The sequence below is a fragment of the Pectinophora gossypiella genome, chromosome 12, assembly GCF_024362695.1.
Source record: "Pectinophora gossypiella chromosome 12, ilPecGoss1.1, whole genome shotgun sequence".
Taxonomy (NCBI): Eukaryota; Metazoa; Arthropoda; class Insecta; order Lepidoptera; family Gelechiidae; genus Pectinophora; species Pectinophora gossypiella.
The window spans coordinates 641,736-662,171 of record NC_065415.1 but is presented as its reverse complement, the minus strand read 5'-3'; the positions used below and the strand labels follow the sequence as shown (position 1 = coordinate 662,171).

Genomic DNA, 20,436 nt, shown 5'->3' with positions numbered 1-20,436 from the left:
CGTCACGGATAGTCTGTCGTCTGCGCAGGGCCTTGATATCAACTCAGAATCATGGTCTGAATCATCCCCCTCAGTGTTCGTTACGGTGTCACCAACACCCTGTATGTATATTTGTTGGAAAACTTGGAAATAAGAAGAAAACTGCTTATTTACATAATTTTATTTAATAACCTAATCCAAATATTCAATCGAACTTAACATTGACGTTTTGATGTCCGCTGACTCCGAGGCCGGTGACCTGGAAGGTGGACCCAGCGGGCGGCGGCTGCGGCGCGCCGCGGTCCATGCACGCTGTCGTCACAAACAGGGTGGACAGAGAAGGACCGCCGAATGTTGCTGACGTCACTTGCAGTGCTGGGATGGGAATCTTGTCTAGAATCTTGCTGGTACGCGGGTCGATTTTAAGGACCTGAAAAATTGTATTAATATTTATTGTAGATTATTGAAATGTTGTCAGTGGTCACAACATTATTATAAAGTTATTATATTTTTATTATAAGGTTATTATAAAGTTAGTGATTATTTAGAAGATATGAATGCATGGGATTAACTGTCTGAGAACCGATATTAGGCAGCTAAATTACTCAATTGTATACCAATATTTTATGTTTTATGTTTATTTTATTTTTTTAAAGAACGTCTAGGGCCCTGTGCCGAGGTTTTTCTTGCAGCTTCTTTTCCCCGGCTATACAGGTTGTGAGAAGCTGCAGTAGTTTTAGGCGGATGAGACGTTCGTTATGTAAAATTGACGATTCAAAGTGTAACTATGTTACCTACTGAATAAAGATATTTTTGAATTTGAAAAAACACTTCAGCACTCCGATACCGACCCCGCCGGCGTAATCGAGGAATTCCCTCATTCAGGGATTATCGCTATCGACCCGCTAGGGTAGGGTAATTCTTTCAAATATTATCCTCTCAGACGACGCTCTGCCCCAAAGTCTTCAATTTTGTGAGAGCCCTCAACGCTCCCCATTTGTCCGGCCAAGTAGGTAATGCGATTTACGGCAAATCTACAATAAGTCTTATCAAAAAAGAAATAGGTCATAGCGTTCAGAGAGTTTCTGGGTTCGATTCCTGGTGGGAACCCCTCAGTGTCCTTTGATTTAGGTACTTAAATATGTACAGTGACCTAAAGTAGTCGTTTCATACATACATACATACATAAACTCACGCCCGTAATCCCAAATGGGGTGGGCAGAGCCACAAGTAATCAAAGACAACTTGCAGCCACTGTTGATACGAAGTCCTAAGATGGATATGATGAACCTTATGGTGATAAGGGATCAGCCTATCGCCCATAACATTAGTCCATCATGTTAGAGGATACAATCCCTCTGCCGGTTTTTACGACATGCCCGGGAAGACAAGCAGCTGAACGTGTTCTATGTTTTTTATTTGCTCCCAGAACAGCATAGAAGCAAGCAAGAAGCAAGTCGTTTCATAACCTATTCTAATTAGATAAGTAGGTACTTTATATCAGGTAAGGGGACCATGGAATAAATAGGAGAATTGGACGTTACGGAGGCGGTGTTGAGAGACGTCAGGTGCACAGAAAACTTAACCTAATTTTAGTTTGACGACTCTTAAATTAGTCCGTCCCTAACAATACGTATAAGAAAGAGATGGAGCTACTTTTAGTCCTTCTTCTATCGTGTGGGTTGTGAGGTGAATTACCAACGTCATCAACCAAAGACCTTTTTTTTTGTTTTGGTTTTCCCCGAAGGGTAAGGCAAAGGGAACTATGCCCATACAGCCATGTCTTACGTATTTTTTTTTCTTGATGATTAATGAAATGATGAAAGGTGATGATGATGAAACCTAAGCCCCCACCCTCGGAGTAGACTTCTACTCCGAACCCCAATTAACTCAAAAGTCCGCATAAACTTTCGAGTTATGAAGCGGCTTCTTGGCACGAAGCGAAAATAGGCAGATACACTTTGTTTATTGAATACTCCGATATAATAACACTCGCGAATGTCTTCCGACTAACTTAATGCGATCATTAACCACAAAACACCACTTCGTATTAATTATTTAGATTATTCAATGAAGAAAGCAACTGTCCCGTTCCCCGCCAAAAAGCCTGTCAGGATTACTATTGAGCCGCCAAAGGCCCCTGACAGACTCATGACGTTTAGTCCTGTCAAAAATTAAGTTCGGGAACCGTTTGGGTGATATGATGTAATAAGGGATGGCTTAATATACAGGAGGGACGATAAATAATTTATTTGCTATAAGTTCTATGTCACTTACTTGGTGACCATCAAAGTTGGCGACCCACAGGTTGCCGTCAGTATCGATGGTCATTCCGTCCACAATACCCTCCAATCCATGGTCACTGTACTTGAATACGTGCCTCTCGTTAGCTGTAACAAATATATTTTTTTATCATTTAACAATTATAATACAATGGGCACTGGAAAGATAAATTATAATCTACAAATAGAAACCAGTCTAAGATAGATCATAAATCGATATATTTTTTCTTTTTCACTGATGCGAATAAAAAACTAACTATAATAAAAAATAAATATAATATTTATAATTAAATATAGAGATATAGATAGATATAGATATTTAGATGATTTTTCCACCTCACAACCCACACGATTAGAAGAAGACAGGGTCACCTAAAGCCATACAAAACCTAATGCCATCTTAGAAATTCGTATCAAAACAGTGGCCCTCCCTGTCCACCCCATTACGGATTACGGGCGTGAGTTTATTGTTTAAAAGTACTTGTATATACAGGGCAGGAAATAAAAATACATTTATGGCAAATATTACATCCATTGCGTCAAATAAATATATTTTATTGAACCATTCATATAACATACAAAAACGGTAAACATTGAGTATATTAAAACATATAAAACTTTACTTTTACGGCATCATACATAAGATGGAAACATGCAAATGACATCTGCTAAATGATAAATTGATAAGATAAAGTTTATGTAGTATCTAAGTGCATTATTGACGAGTTCAAGTGCAGTGAGATATGATTTAACTATAACTGTCAGTAAGGCAGCTATCTTAGAACTTCCTGAAAAAAAATCGCAGCAGTATGGAACAGATAATAATTTAAAATTTATTTCATGAATTTTCCGACCGGAAATTCCATTTGGTATCAACTCAGAATCGTGGTCTGAATCATCCCCCAAAGTTTTCGTTACGGTGTCACTAACACCCGTACGTATTTGTACGAATACCTGTACGTACTTGTATGGGGTGTAAGTGACATCGTAGCGAATACTGAGAGGGATGATTCAGCCGGCTCTAGTCCAGTGGACTTTTCTATAGCAAAAATATAGATTTGAAATTCCATTTTGATATTAACTCAGAAACATGAGCTGAATTATCCCCCTCAGTATTCGGTAGGGTATCACTAACACCCTGAATATGCTAAAGGATACTCACAAATATCTCCTGTGTCGACGTCATAGTCGTATCTCCGGATAGTATACTCGAAGGAGTCCGCGTAGTAGAAGGCTTTCTCCTTCAAGTCCCAGCAGAGGCCGTTGGAGATGTCTATTCCACTGAGCAGCCGGTGGGTCTTCCCGTCACCATCGATACGGTACAGGGACCCCTTCTTTAAGTCAAACTTGCCGGGTTCGTATTCGTGGCCCATTGTTCCTGAGGAGAAATAAATAAAGGGTTTGAACCCGCACCTCTTATTAGCCGAGACAAGCGTGTTAACCACCTTCTTCTCTGGGGTAAGTTAAATTGGGTTAATGGGTATTGGGTAATTTTTTTTAATTTTTTTTTACTGTCGATAACTAAAACTTTATTGAAATATTACATTCATAATAAACATTACAGTTAAAACAAAAATACACATTATATAAAATAGACAATAACAATCTATTTAGTCAAATAAGCCCCCGCGGGCGGATCCGGGCGCAAAGGGTAATAAGTTTATGTTATTATCACAGTCAAGATGTCTAACGATTTATGGTTCTACCTACCCTGTAATGGTTTTTACGTGACTTATTGTAGGTTTGACTCGGATAGCATTAACTACTTAGTCCTACAAATGGGAAGCGCTGAGGGCTCTTACCCGGTATAAGAAAGACTAGAGGCCTGAGGGTGCCCAGTTAGGCGCGAACCTCGGCTCAAGGCGTCGTCTGAGAGGGATTATATTTGAAAGAATCAGCCGACCCTAGTGGGCTGATATCGATAAGCGCTGTAAGAGGGAAAGCGTCGACTACGCCGGCGGGTATCATCCCCGCTACTGATGGTATCGCTGTAGAGCAAATGTATTTTGTGTGCAAATAAAGAATTGTAAAGAAGAGTATATTCACCAGCAAAAAGTCTCCCTCTAGGATCAGCCTTGGCGTCGTTGAACCTGTTGTTAGGATACTCGTGATCGACTTCAGCGACGGTCCTGACCACGTGGGCGGCGTGGTCGTCCCCCGCCCACTCCACCTCGACCACGCGCCGCCCTAGCCCGACCACGAAGTGGTGTCGCCGACCCTCGATCGGGATTATGAAGGTTGGCATGCCGTCTGGAACAAGATGATTAAAAAATCTTGTAATTATTCAATTGCTAAAGCTAAGTGGTATCTACCAAAGTACAGTCATGAGTAATATCATGTATCCCCTGTCGCACTATCATATTTGACATTTAATGAGACTAACGGTTTAATTTGTCAAAAAAAATAATGTGACATGGTTTCAGTACTCGTGACCGTACGTGAACAATTGGTTCGTGTTTTGTTATTTTTTACCGACTTCAAAAAAGGAGGAAGTTCTTATTTTTTTTTTATGTATGTTCGCGGATAACTTCGTTGTTTATGTACCGATTTTGACAATTCTTTTTTTTCTTATGAGTGTGCGGCAGAGTAGGTGTATGCTGTAGGTACGTGTGTAACTAACCTCCCCGAAAAAGTGGCAAAAAAATGTAGCGCAAAGCTAGCGTGTGTTGGCAATTTCAAAAAACGAACGTCACGTCACTTTTTAAGAGAAAAACGTTTTGGCGGGTGTTCCGTCTGGGACTACGAAGAAAAAAACAAGTGAAGACGATTATTGTCGAGAGACGTGAAAACTGAAAGACTAGTTGCTGTATTCTTTTGTATTAATATTTCTTATTATAATTTGTAGTAATAATATTTGGTTGCCGTAATAAGAGTGATATTTGTGCTACTTAACAATTACTGATTAAAATTGAGTATGTTACTAATATTTACGTTTTATTGTAGAGTTTGCTAACACGTGAAGATTACTTCCGTCTTTAATTTCTCTGAGGGTAACTTAATAATATAATGACGAGCTCTGACCTGTTGTGCGCGTGGAAAACGCAAAAGGGTTTGTTTTGTATTTTGTTTTTTTCCTGTTTGTGCAATAAAGTATTTGTTATGTTATGTTAAAAGGGGGCGGCCCAAAGAAACCTGGCGACGCTCGGTTGACCGAGAGTTAAAAACTCTCGGTATGTTATGGGAGCAAGCTACATAGGCTGCAAAAGATGGCGAGGAGTGGAAATCTGTTATTGGAGCCCTTCATCCCAACAAAAGGATTAGAAGAAGAAGAAGAACTTAATAATAATCCTAGGCTAGGTAATATTGCTATTCAACATTTGTTGACTTTCCGCACTTATTGTTAATGCGCAAATGTCAAATTGCAATTATTATTATTATTCCGTATGGCAGACAAAAATAAAATATCCTGCGTGGATCAAATATCCAGCTTAAGCTCCCCTAACAAAGTCTCTGCCGCATCCGTCACACAACGCAGCCCGGCTATGCCACCTGGGAACCGGTGTAGAGGGCACTCGTTCACTACGTGAGATATGGTTTGATCCGGGTGACCACATTCACAGTATGGCGACTCCTTTAAGCCCCGTTTATGTAGGTTGTATTGCAATTATAGCTTTTTAAGTATATGAATTGTTTCAATGTGGCCTTTTAGACACTCCGATACCCGAAGAAAATACTCACCAAGTTTAGCCCTCGTATGCACCTTGGTGTCCGGCACATATTTGTGTATGGTGTGGTCGAAGATGCTGACGAAGTACAGAGCCCGTTCGGCGTGGTCCCAGTGCGGGCCCTCGCCCAGCCACACCGGCGCTGTCACCGCTTCCACGCTCGCAGACATCTGGAGAAAAGGGAGGACATAACATATAAGCTCAAAACTATACCCATCACGAGATGAATTATGTACCCTCACCTAGATAAGTGGCGAGCTGTATCGTCGTTTATAATGGTCGAGACAACTGTGTTAGTGAAAACTGCACTTAAGATAAATTAATAACTCATTCATGCAAGTTCGATACTGGGGTTTAAACCGGCGCTCCCCGTGGGAGAAGTAAGCCGGTGTACCTAAGGACCACAGTGACAATGACCAAAGTGAAAGGGAGGAGATGAGATAGAATAGAGATTGCTATTTTGTTGTAAAAGAATACCCAGGGCATGCGTAGGTACGCCTGTTTGTGCTTGCGTGCGTGCGTGCTTGTGTGCGTGCGTATTGCGTGCGTGCGTGCTTGCGTACGTGCGTATTGCGTGCGTGCGTGCTTGCGTACGTGCGTGCGTGCTTGCGTGCGTGTGCCGGCCGTTTATGTGTAAGTATGTTTCTCTGAAGTCTACTTTTCTAAATTCACATCATCACTTCTTAGTAGAAAAACGTTAGTGTTTACTAGTGGTAATTTATCTATGATGTATCAGACTTCCACAGCTAACGTAGAGCTGTACTTAATGAATGTTATTGTTCGACTGATGTTATCACTATTCACAACTAGATGCTGGCAGATTAGATTATGATTACGAGCGTTTGTTATACACGTGTCAAATAAAGTTGTTTTTTTAATGCTACTAAATATTGTAAACGATTTGAGGAGGCGTGGATGATTGTAGCTAATATTGCTCTCTCACGCAGAAACTACTAAACAGATTTTGATTAAACTTCATACTAGTACCTACAGGGTGTTAGTGACATCGTAACCACTTGATATCAACTCAGAATCATGGTCTGAATCGTCCCCCTCAGTATTTGTTACGGTGTCACTAACACTCAAACGTAATTGTATGGCTACCTGTACGTACACGGGATGTAAGTGACATCGTAACAAATACAGTTTACATTACAAAAGTATAGAATTGTAAATACATAATTATAAAAACAAAAAAAAAACATTGATTTTGCGACAGAAAATTCTGATCAACTCAGAATCATGGTCTGAATCATCCCACTCGGTATTCGTTACGATGTTACTAACACCTGCTTAACTTATGGGCTAATAATGTACATGATAGAAATAGTTCCAGTGTTCCAAATAATATCCCAAATGTCAGTTACCGGTGGTTAAGCACAGCGACACGAATGTACTAACAGGCTAAAAATAACATTTAATTAACCACATCTTCCATTATACAATCACACTTAAATAAACTAGCTCTGGCTTTAGGGGACCTTTATTTTAGCACACACAGAACAACAGGTAACAACTATTACTACATTTGTGTTTATAAATAGCAGTTTTGTTCTGGACGGTTATTCAACGCGTGCATGCAGAGCAAAACCAAAGTGCTGGTAGGTAACTAAAAATAGTAACTACCTACCTATTTACGATTTTTAAACATATATAATAAACAACCTATATACGTCCCACTGCTGGGCACAGGCCTCCCCTCAATCAATCGGAGTGGGTATGGAGCATACTCCACCACGCTGCTCCAATGCGAGTTGGTGGAGGTGTTTTTACGGCTAATAGCCGGGACCACCGGCTTAACGTGCCCTCCGAAGCACGGAATCATCTTAATTTTTCGGAATTCTAAACAACTAAATAATATGATACAAACCACCTAAGATTCGACAAATACTAGCCACGTTACCTAGAAGATATCCCCCGAACCGAACACGTAGTAAATTTGCATAACATAATATGCCAACAAAGATAAGAGAGAAAGAGAAAAGAGAGGAAGGGGTAGCCCTAGGAGAACATTTATGAAACAAATAAAATAGAAGGTGCAGGTCGTGTCGTATCAGGAGGTGAACGATTTGGCGGGAAGAAGAGAGGAATGGCGATTACTCCACCGACAAGAACGCAGCTCTTAAATAAAGAGAGAGAGAGAATATGGCATCACGCCTATATCCCCGAAGGGGTAGGCAGAGGTGTATAAAATATACACTCACGTCTCGCCAGCTATGTTTAAGTCTCATGCAACAGGGGGCGAGCCTATTACCATTAACCGCGCACAAATCCTGGAAACCACGTGATATCGATCCAGACATGAATTCAAACTCATAAATTCGAATTTAGTGGTTTAAAGCCCGAGACAGAATTCAAACCTGTATAATATGCAAACACGACGATATATAAGACAGGAGTTCCCCGAACAGGGCTATCACGGCTTTTTCTTCTTATCGTGTAGGTTGTGAGGTTCATTACCAACCTCCTTATTGAGCCGCCAAAGCAAAAAAACAGGGGCCTTTGCCCCTGACATGACCAATGCCTACGGTTTTTTTAGGTAGTAAATTATATAGGTAGCTTGCAACAATGAGTCATTAACTTCTGCCAACCATTGCCCAATGGCTCAAATTAGCTTCCAAACGTTTTTTCGATTCTGCTCCGCACCACCCAAATCCCCTGGTAGTTGCGGCTTCCGAGTACATTCCGCTTAGGGACGGTACTGAAAAGTATCGGCGTCCGAAGGACGTAATATACGATCCCGACGACCCGATTACTCTAGCCATACCTAGAGGCAGCCAATCAGCTCGCGACACCAAACACTTCAGCACCCCGATACCGACCGACCCCGCCGGCGTGGTCGACGATTTCCCTCAATCAGCGCTTATCGCTATCGACCCACTAGGGTCGATTAATTCTTTCAAATATTTTTCCTCTCAGACGACGCCCTGAGCCGAGGTTCGCGCCCAACTGGGCACCCTCAGGCCTGTTGTCTTAAACGTTGTACCGGGCGAGAGCCTTCAGCGCTCCCCATTTGTCCGGCCAAGTAGTTAATGCCATCTGCGGCAAATCACGTCAAAAAAAAAAGTTCTTTTGTGAGGGTTATTAATTGAGCCGCTAAAGGCCCCTGACCAATGCCTACGATTTTTTTAGGTAGTAAATTATATAGGTAGCTTGCAACAATGAGTCATTAACTTATCTTAAGTGCATTTTTCATTAACACAGTTGGCTCGACCATTACAGACGGCCATACGGAGGACTTAGTTCCATTTAGATAAGTAAAAATGTCTAAAAATGTAGAGCAAGTGTCAAATGCTGACCAACTGGAAACTGTAAAAACTTACCATTTTTATTGCGAATACTTACTTACATGAATTTGTTATATTTAGTTCATAATCAAAATTGCGCCACACAAAGTCCATTTAGATTGTTTGTACTTATAAAAAAATATGACGTCATGAAAGTGTCTCGGGAACGTCCTACCACTGACTACATCTGCAGAGCGTGTGTCATTGGCCTAATGAATTTATAGGTACGTACTTGCAAGGACCACCTTTATTAATAACATTATACTCAAATTGAAATTATAAAGATTTTTGTAAGTACTTAAATCTTTAAAATAATAAACGTATAATTTTATGAAGAATCTACCCATGCTGAATATTCGCACAAATTAGTATGTTTAGTTATCGAAAAAGCCTCTTAAAAACGTCTATGTTTGGCCAAATTAGGAACCCGGATTGCTAATAAGGCCGTTATAAAATTATTGTATTTAAATTATTTTACAATAATACCATTATTAATTTAAAACAGAATTATTATACTTCCTTTTTCTACGCCTATTGGAATATCGTCGTTTTCACTTATGTTAAATTACGTATATAAATAATAAAATTACTTACAGTTTAAAATACACGAACAATACACAAACGAACAAGGACAAGATTAGAGTAAAACTGTGGAATTAATCTACAGTCGTAAAGTTAAGTACCTGCTATATAATCGTCCTAGAGCGGTCGGCTGGTATCTAATCTGTAAATCAGTTTTCAACTGTTCATATTTCTCTGCAGATACTAACGTACATAAACTCACACCTGTTTCCCACCGGAGTAAGCAGACTATGGCATTCCATTTGCTTCAATCCTGACACACTTCTTTTGCTTCCTCCACATTCAACCATTGGTTCGTACACGCGCGCCGGTTCGGAGTTGACTTCTTCTTTTATCGAGTGGCTTGTGAGGTGAGTTACCAACCTCATCAACTCTGGTCAAAGGCCCCTGACATGGCTCACGTACTGACTAATTACTTACTTACTTACATCAGTAAGTAGTAACCGGCCTTCCGAAGCGCGCATCATTTCACTTTTTGGACAATCAGGTGATCAGCGTGTAATGTCCTAACCAAACTAGGGATCACAAAGTGATTTTTGTGATTAGTCCCCACCGGGATTCGAACCCGGAACCTCCGGATCGTGAGCACAACGCTCAACCACTGGACCGCGGAGGCCGTTATACTAAACCATTCTTATATTTTGACGGGACTTGTTGTAGATTTGCCGCAGATGGCATTAACTACTTGGCCGGACAAATGGGGAGCGCTGAAGTCTCTCACCCGGTACAACGTTTAAGACAACAGGCCTGAGGGTGCCCAGTTGGGCGCGAACCTCGGCTAAGGGCGTCGTCTGAGAGGAAGAATATTGAAAGGATTAATCGACCCTAGTGGGTCGATAGCGATAAGCGCTGAATGAGGGAAATCGTCGACCACGCCGGCGGGGTCGGTATCGGGGTTCTGAAGTGTTTGGTGTCGCGAGCTGATTGGCTGCCTCTATGGCTAGAGTAATCGGGTCGTCGGGATCGTATATTACGTCCTTCGGACGCCGATACTTGTCAGTACCGTCCCTAAGCGGGATGTATTCGGAAGCCGCAACTACCAGGGGATTTGGGTGGTGCGGAGCAGAATCGAAAAAACGTTTGGAAGCTAATTTGAGCCATTGGGCAATGGTTGGCAGACCTAGGTCAATGTGCAGATTTTCATTGCGAAGGAACCACGGAGCTCCCGTGGCTTTCCGCATGAAACGATTTTGAATTACCTGTAGACGGTGGATTTGAGAGGGACTCGCGTGAGCGAAAACTAAACTTACAGATATAGCCAATTTGGCCAATGTACGTCCTTCTAGGTCTTCTTCTGCCAGCCCCACAAACCTTCGCCATAAAAGAACTGGAATATAAATACCGCTTTCGTAAACTTAACATTCCGTTCTCAAAGTCACTTCACTACATCATCTTGTACAGTCACGAGCAATATCATGTACTCACTTTAGTACCATGTCGCACTAACATATTTGACATTTAGTGAGACTTACAGTTCAATTTGTCAAAAAAGTTAATGTGACATGGTACCAAAGTGTATACATATTAATGCTCGTGACCGTACACCACATCTCTATCTTATATCACACTGTTCTTTACTCTATTACTCAACACCGTAGCTGCTACGCAAGATATCTTTACTTACTATGCCACCAAACCTTGCGATATGGCAACCGTGCCGCGCGGTTGCAATATATCGAGGGTTTCGACCTATATCCAACCTATATAGACGTTTATCTACCGAGATAGCATTCGCCGCATCTATTGGTCGAAGCCCTCGGTATAAATCGCTTCACACGCGGCGCGGTTGCATCAAATAGGATGCGTCATTAAAATGTTGAAAAAAAAGAAGGAAAAATAAATGTCGTTGTTTTTGCTAAAGCAACAAACTAATAAAAACTAATAAAATTATTAAATTGTTTTCTAATAAAATTTGTTTTTTATTAAGAAAAACGTAACAATAAAATTAAACTTAAGTAAATATACAGGGTGTTAGTAACATCGTAACGAATACTCAGGGGGATGATTCAGCTGATTATTCTGAGTTAATATCAAGTGGAATTTTTCGTCGCAAAATTCATGTTTTTTTTAATTTTTTTTAAATTATTTTCAATTCTATACTTTTGCGAAGGAAAATTCTACTTGATATTAACTCAGAATAATCAGCTGAATCATCCCCCTCAGTATTCGTTACGATGTCACTTACACCCCACACAAGTACATACGGTAGCCATACAAGTAGGTATGGGTGTTAGTGACACCGTAACGAATACTGAGGGGGATGGTTCAGACCATGATTCTGAGTTGATATCAAGTGGAATTTTCAGTCTGAATATTCCTGAAATTTTTTGTGTTTTTTTTAATTATTTTCAATTCCATACTTTTGCGACGGAAAATTCCACTTGATATCATCTCAGAATCATGGCCTCAATCACCCCTCAAAGTTTTTGTTACGATGTCACTAACACCCTGTATTTATAATCTTCTTCTTTGCGAGTCGATGGCGATCGAAGCTAAATTTTTGCTGACCAATAATTGGCCACGCTTACGGCATTGTCAGTGGCTTCGTACAGGTCTTCAATAGTGCAGGTGTTAGGGCACTTAGGACAGCACAAAAGGTGAGCCATAGTTTGTGGTGATACTCCACACTCGCAATCATCGCAACCATCAACCAGGTATCCCCACCTGCAGAGATTATCCTTACAGCGGCCAACCTGTGTCCGGAGCCTATTTAAAGACTTCCATGTGGGCCACGCTAGATTACTTCCAGGCGGGAGACCCTCCGATGGCGCGATAAAAGGGGTGGGAGAACACTTCCGCCGCCAAAGACAGTATTTATAATTACAGTTACATTTAATTTAGTAGCTAAGATGTCACTTATACTCAATAATAATTATATAATAAATAACAATTAAAATGTTTTCATGAATAAAGTGTATAAAAAAAGACCGCGTACGGTCACGGTGCATTAATATGTATATACACTTTGGCACCATGTCACATTAACTTTTTTGAAAAATTTAACTGTAAGTCTCACTAAATGTCAAATACATGTTAGTGCGACAGAGTCCTAAAGTGGGTACATTATATTTTGCTCATGACAGCTTGTCTCCCCGGGCATGTCGTAAAATCCGACAGAGGGATTATTTATTATCTAACATCATGGACAATTGTGTCGTGTACTAGGTTAAAGATAAATTATGAAATTCTGATTACTAAACAAAGACAGATCTAAAACTTAACGAAAAATATTTTCTTTTTCCTATTTAACTTATTTATGAATTTTAATCAAGAAAACGTAATAATAAGTTCGACATTTTATCACGTTTCTCTATGACGTCACAGTGTGCTTTTTCTTACAAATTCCATTGTAATTTCGTGTTTTGACGTTTAGTAAAAAGTAGCTGATTTGACTAGTTGGAAACTAGCCTATTGTTATGGGCGATAGGCTGATCCCTTGTCACCATAAGGTTCTTCATATTCATATCAGGAATTCGTATCAACAGTGGCTGCAAGTTGTCGTCTGATTACTTATAGCTCTGCCCACCCCATTAGGGATTAAGGGCGTGAGTTTATGTGTGTATGTCTTTCACCGTTTCAGTTGATAAGCGGATAACTTCCATGCCCTTCCCGAAGACACATACTGTTACTGAATCGCTGAAAAAGAAACAATACAGGTGTTAGTGACACCGTAACAAATACTGAGGGGGATGATTCAGACCATGATTCTGAGTTAATATTAAGTGGAATTTTCCGTCGCAATATTAATGTATTCTTTTGTTTTGTAAATTATTTTCAATTCTATACTTTTGCGATGGAAAATTCCACTTGATATTAACTCAGAATAACGAGCTGAATCATCCCCCTTAATATTCGTTACGATGTCACTTACACCACTTACAAGTGCGTAGTAACTGTACAAGTATGTGTTTATGCGCGTCAATGACACCGTAACGAATCAGGGGGATGATTCAAACCATGATTCTGAGTTGATATCAAGTAGATTTTTCCGTCGCAAAATTCATGTTTGCTTTTTAGTTTTTTAAATTATTTTCAGTTATATACTTTTGCGACAGAAAATTCCACTTCGAACGGAGTCATCCCTCAAAGTTTTCGTTACGATGTCACTAACACCCTGTATAGTCAACAACAAAATATTACCTCGCAGCTTCCACGATGTCCAAGCCATGAATATCCGCGACGTCACTGTAGACTTGGCTCACGAATTCACATTTGACTTCATCATCCGTCGCCTCCCAATGAAACACAGTGATTCTCTGGTCGATCGAAGTTGATACCATTACACTATCTAGTAAAACTAACCCTGTTATCTGAGAACTATGAAACTTATCCGTCGACCAACTGTGTACCACTTTTAGTGATATATCTCTTTGCTTTGAAGGGTTTGTTGTCATTTGCAGAAGGTTTAAATGTATGGAGTTATCGTCGCTTCCAGTAGCGATGAGAATTTTGTCCAAAAAGGTTTTATATGCAATACAATTGATTCCACATTGGTGAGGTCTCAAAGAGAGGATGACTTCCAGTCGGACCGTTGCAAGGTCAAAAACATGCCAAAATACTACTTCTCCTATTGTCGTGCATGTGACCAACAAATCTTTGTTTAAAACGTTTATATTTTGCACTTTTAAAATGCAAGTCTTTGGTGTTTGCTCGACTTTAAATTCTTTAAAACTGATCGTATTGTTTTTAGTGCATTTGAACGCTCGTAAGTAGGCGTCTGAACAACCGGCAAAGATAATAAAGGAATCGTGCAGCATAATAATGTCCAAGTCCATGACTCTGGTCTCGGGGTCGAAATCATTCTCGCTATTTGATTTATTCCTCTTCCGTTCCAATTCCGAGCCCTTTATCATATAATTCACTAATTCTTGCGATGATACTTTAATACGATCGTGACATTTTTCAAATTTGAATTCGTTTATGCAGATTTGTGCTCTCCCGCCTGCTGATATGGCTAGAAGACGATTCTTATCCACCTGATACGTTTTCAGAGTCCTTATATTCGACAATTGCCTGTAAGTCACCAAATCTTCAAAAGCCATTTCTTTATTGACACCAGACAAGCGAACGGTAGTATCTTCTCCACCAGAAATATAATACGTCATTGAACTATCTAAGTGAGTTTTATAGGTCTTCAAACAGTTGATAGCTTTAGACTGTGATCCGTTTACAATATTCTTGGATAGAATTTTACTAAGTTCAAATGTAGCGGAGTTTATGGTAGACTGCTTTATGTAGATCATTCTTATATATTCTTCTTTTTTTCCACTGACCTCTGTCCAGTAGTGTACGGCATCCCATGACCGGTGTCCTCCTCCACATTCAAACTCTACAATTTTCGTATCAGTTTTCAGATTTAAAACAACAAACGTCCTTTCTTGAAACCCGCATAACAAGTTATGTTCACTGTCCAAGAATTTCTCTACCCACTGAAATTGTATTTCTTTAGACGATAAATAACCGCTTTGGGTCAAGTCTTTAGAGTTTATTTGGAAAATATTAACATGCCCATCTCTGCCTGTTGTTAAAATAACATCTTCTTTAACTATAATAGAAGTAGCTCCGTATCGGCATGTGGCTTTGTTCCATGTCTTAATTGGTTTAGATTCTTGTCTCTTAAATATGTGTAGATTACCACATCTATCACTGCATAGTAATATGTCTTCTTTAAAGTCTATAGCGCAGGCAGTCAGCCATTTTTCTTTACTACTTGGTAGTGTAAAGGTGCCATATGAACTAAGTAGTTGATCTTTCATTTTAAAGACAGATATAACACCGTCATCATTACAGAAGACTAAATGAGTGTTACCAACCCAATGGAGACTTCGTAACCTCCCAAGCTGAACATTTGTATCTACAACACTTTGAAGACATGTCCCTGTGTTACTTTCACTGAATATATTGACTTTCCCAGTCATGTCACATATGGCAATCAGTTCCCTACAGGATGACATAGCAACCATTTTATATGTAGATTCATGGTTTAACTCTTCTACTGATTTAATCTTCTCAGCAACATTGTAATAAACCAGTTTATTGCTTTCATTTATCACTATTATATGTCTTTTAGCAGTAAAGATGACCATTTTAGGATTTTCTATAATGTTGAGAGATTCTTTTTGACTGCAGTCAGATGCTGCTGTGAGTGGGTGGAGGATGATACCGCTGTCGCCTCCAGCAGTAACTACATGCCGCTCGTCGGCGTCAAGAGACCAGATCGTCGCATTCTGATGGCAGTCTACCTTCCGCAACAATGTACCTTCGACATCCCAGTAACATATAGCCGAGTCTTCACCAACGGATATAATTAATTTCTCGGTTATAAAGTTCCTCATAACTCTGGCTGTGTGTCCATATACTTTATTCCTGTGTTCAATAGTAACGTTGTCCCAATAATCTAGGGTGTTCTTCGGATATCCAAGTTTGTTATGGATTCCCCAAATGCGAACTGATCTGTCGTCTGATGTCGTCACAATGATTTCTTTTTGTGGATCGCAAGATATTGAGAATATGACACCCTGAAAGAAATAAGATTCAGTGTAATATAACATTGAATGTATTTACGACTACAAAAACACTACTAATCTAAAATACGGGTGTGAAACATGGTTTATCCGAAAATACATAACTGGCAAACTCCAAGTGTTTGTTAATAAATGCTTACGGCAAATATTAAAGCTCTTCTGGCCTAAAACTATTACAAACAGAACAGTGGAGATTGACTGGGCAGAATACTGTGGAGGCTGACATCCGCACACGGAAATGACGGTGGATTGGTAATGTCCTTAGAAGACCTGCGAAACACCCGTCCCGACAAGCTCTGACCTGGTGTGCGCGTGGAAGACGCAAAAGGGGGCGGCCCAAAGAGACCTGGCTACGCTCGGTTGACCGGGAATAAAAACTCTTGGCACGTCATGGGAACAAGCTACAGAGGCTGCAAAATATCGCGAGGAGTGGAAATCTGTTATTAGAGTCCTACATCCCAACAAGGGATAAAAGGATTAGAAGAAGATGAATTATAAACTGGTCAAATTAATCCGAGAGAGAGCCTTCCACTTGTCCGGCCAGGTAGTTAATGCCATCCGCGGCAAATCTACAATGAGTCACAACAAAAAATAACAAAGTGGTCAAACTAATGTGTGCTTATTTTTAGAAGTTGATTTTGCTTAAATAGATGATTAGAAAATATTTTTTATTGAAGAACAGAAACACTAACAATTTATTCTACTTTTAATTATAATAATGACATTAACTTAGTTGTCCTTTTTATCAATTTTTTATTGGGGCTTGAGCCACTCTTGGTGGTTATGCCAGCCTCATCGTTTACAGCGTTTAATGATGATCAAATCATCACTTTACAAAAGAACACCATTACAACACTACACCATGCTGTTCAGGGATTGTTATTCCTAAGAGACACAGTACAGTATTTATATACAAGCCTTGCCGCTGTGGATACTGGATCTGCCAAAAGGCACCCAATCTCTCCTCCATGTAGATTTTGGTGGAATAATTTCCTTCTAATCTCTTTGTTCCGGTCACACTCCACCAAGAAATGCATAAGGTCCTTGACAGTCCCACAGCGTGTACAGTCATGAGCAATATAATGTACCCACTTTAAAACTTTGTTGCACTAACATATTTGACATTTAGTGAGACTTACAGTTCAATTTGTCAAAAAAGTTAATGTGACATGGTACCAAAGTGTATCATATTAATTCTCGTACCGTACCCGTACAATTGGGCGAGTCCTTTTTCTTCATAAAAAAGTAAAATAGGATAAGATTAAGAATAGAAACATACCCGGTGTCCTTCTAAATGGTGTAACGGTGTACTGCTACCGCAACGGTATATAATGACGACGGAGAACACGGTCCCGGCAAACACCACCAGGTCATCCTGCACCGGCAACAGCAGGCCACTGTAGAGGATGGAGTTGTCTTTACTATGATGGCTGGACAACTCGACTTTATTGGATATGCTCCATTTCTGGAATACAGTATGAATAATGTTTTAGATCAAAGTCCTTAAAATTAGTTAATTTAGCAATAAATAAAATAAAAAAGAAATTTTAGTGTATAAAATAGAAATGATCTACCAGCTCGATGTTGACCGTGTGTGTCTTGTGTTAGTCTAATTAGTTTTATATCCTGTCCTGTGTACAATAAACTGTTAAATAAATAAATAAATGATTTTATAATGACTTTTCAAATCATTTTTGGGTTCTAAGTTATATTAAATATTTTCCATAATTTGAAGTGTGCTCAAGGTGAATCCAAGGACAAGGTGAAAGGAATAGATTTAATATTCTATTTTTATAAAGTACTTTTTGTATATTTATTTTTTTATTTCAGTTGACATTGATAACCTATCAAATTGTAAGCTATTTAAGTTATAAATATTTATTATTATAAGTTATAGTACTAATTAAAAACTTGTAGGAATGAGAACTTGATTTAGGTATAGTTTGTTTAACTTCAAAAATATAATATTTATTTTATAATAATTAAATACAAATCAAGTTTTATTAAATATAATTACAAATTAAACGTGAATACAATTATAAATTAACAATTCAAGACCTTACGTGTCTAGTCGTTAAACAATCTCCCCCGAGTTATTCCAGGCGCAAAGGTCCCCATTACACTTGCTGCATTACCACGTTGATTGCTTCTAATGATAACATAAGACTGTTTACCAGATACTAATTATAAATAAGTTCCTGTACTTTTTTAAATGATACTTACTTGAACAACGTTATGTGCAGTAAGTAGAGCGACTGTGTCATGATCAATCCAAACTGCAGAATGAAGCCAGTCGTCACATATTATCGGGTCTACAACTCTATCCAGTTCAATACCCGATTCTGAGGTTCCTATAGTCAATACTGCAAATTGTTTACCACCAAAAATTAACATTCTTTCCCCAAATTTGGAACTCACAAAACCATATATTTTCTGGCTCTTAAGACCTTCAATTCTCATTAATAACTTCGCAGACACCTTATCGTAAACATTGACGAAACTGCCAACACCTGATCAAAACATTTAAAGTAATTAATCTGTGAAACTTGAATAATCAAACCAACAAGTGTTAAAAACCGAATACTTACCAGAAAAAATATAGTTTTGATATAATTTTACTGCGGTTACGTCCGTACGGGTAAATAGAGACATTTTGAATAGTAATAAATTGTATGAATACTATTTGATTTACAATAAAAATCTAAAATACTATCCGCTAGCACAACCCCGAACACAAATTCAAGTAGTAAACAAACACGCATGGCGAAAGGCGTCTCTGACAGCTATAGTGATGTGGGTGAAACATTTTTATCAGTTCGAAATAAGGTCACTGTTTTGAGTCTCAGGGCGCACTATGGATCGAAAAATGGCTTTCATAGACATAGGGATTTAAAATTTTAAGTGGCGGTTTTTTTGCTGGATATAGCTTCTATTACCTATTACTATATAGGAAAATGATACCCGAGTTGATTCTGTGCAAAAGTGGATGAATTATATTTTTTTTTACGAAAAATTTGTATGGAGCTACTATGAAAAATCCGATTATCTCAAAAACGGCAAAAAAAACCGTAATATCCTGACAGATGGTTATCGTACTAATTATTTACGATTTTTTGACATAACTCATATAACGGTTTGAGATGCCGTTTTTTTTTAAAAAATCGTCAAAATAAAAAATATTTATTTTTTGTTTAGAAACGGTTTCTTTCAAGTAACACAGGTATTTAACAACATTATAAGACATAATGGCATCACGCCTGTATTCCTGATGGAGTAGGCAGGGGTTAAGTATACCCAAGTAAGTATAAAAATGGCTTTCATAGACATAGGGATTTCAAATTTTAAGTGGCGGGTTTTGTTGCTGGATATAGCTTCTATTACCTATTACTATATAGGAAAATGATACCCGAGTTGATTCTGTGCAAAAGCGGATGAATTATAATTTTTTTACGAAAAATTTGTATGGAGCTACTTTAAATCCCTATGTCTATGAAAGCCATTTTTCGATCCATAGTGCGGGCGTTTTGGCGCTACTCTGATTCATCAGATCACTGAGTGATGAATTATTTTATCATACATAACGAGTATGTTCCAACTACAAATGTGTTATTTGATACTTAATTCTTAAATATCAAATAAAATTAATGTTTAATAAGTATAAAATGTGACGATTTTTTTTAAATTAAAATGGGTATAATAAGAGATACTTAGAAAATATAACCTAAGCCATCGCGGACTTTTCTGAAGACCTATAAAAGAGGATCATCATAATTGGTTTGTTATATTTCTAAGGGTTTAGACAGCGTTTCCGATTAAAGTTACCCGTCGGCTTAATTTTTTCCTGATTCGTTCAATATTTATCGACATTTTAAACCAATTTATAGAAAACATTAATTAATTATACTCTAAACTAAGAGGATTATTGAGTTTTTAATCCATCTAACTATTTAAGAAAACCATATGAGAATATGTTCGTCTATTTGTGTTATAATAGTTGCTTATCGCTTCTTTTCTATCCACGAATCAAGTTTCGCGGCCGGGGGCGCTGACGTCTCAGTCAGTATCTACAAAATCTTCAAATTAAAATCTGCGGGACTTGATTGTAGCGTGCGTGTAG

The 20,436-nt window shown here is 38.8% G+C and overlaps 2 protein-coding genes across 6 annotated transcripts; both read right to left on the bottom strand.

Moving 5' to 3' along the window:
- Positions 1-145: 145 nt before the first annotated feature.
- Positions 146-11,439, bottom strand: LOC126371509 (regucalcin-like). Of its 4 annotated transcripts, none has more exons than XM_050016827.1 (6): positions 11,420-11,439; positions 5,940-6,096; positions 4,308-4,511; positions 3,424-3,639; positions 2,257-2,369; positions 146-409 (listed from the first exon to the last, which is right to left on the bottom strand). In XM_050016827.1, the coding sequence occupies exons 2-6, from the start codon at positions 6,094-6,096 to the stop codon at positions 185-187; spliced, it is 915 nt and encodes a 304-aa protein (XP_049872784.1). In that variant the 5' UTR covers positions 11,420-11,439; the 3' UTR covers positions 146-184. The 4 variants fall into 4 exon arrangements, with proteins under 4 accessions (XP_049872784.1, XP_049872783.1, XP_049872781.1 ...); XM_050016826.1 differs by lacking the exon at positions 11,420-11,439 and adding an exon at positions 9,897-9,915; XM_050016824.1 differs by lacking the exon at positions 11,420-11,439 and adding an exon at positions 9,808-9,899.
- A 491-nt stretch (positions 11,440-11,930) lies between these two features.
- Positions 11,931-19,163, bottom strand: LOC126371447 (WD repeat-containing protein 6). 2 transcript variants are annotated; one of them, XM_050016746.1, is made up of 6 exons: positions 18,908-19,163; positions 18,767-18,829; positions 18,543-18,682; positions 17,599-17,784; positions 13,936-16,313; positions 11,931-13,431 (listed from the first exon to the last, which is right to left on the bottom strand). In XM_050016746.1, exons 1-6 carry the CDS (start codon positions 18,969-18,971, stop codon positions 13,347-13,349), a joined length of 2,916 nt encoding a protein of 971 aa, XP_049872703.1. In that variant the 5' UTR covers positions 18,972-19,163; the 3' UTR covers positions 11,931-13,346. The 2 variants fall into 2 exon arrangements, with proteins under 2 accessions (XP_049872703.1, XP_049872702.1); XM_050016745.1 differs by having other exon boundaries at positions 18,543-18,829.
- Positions 19,164-20,436: the final 1,273 nt, after the last annotated feature.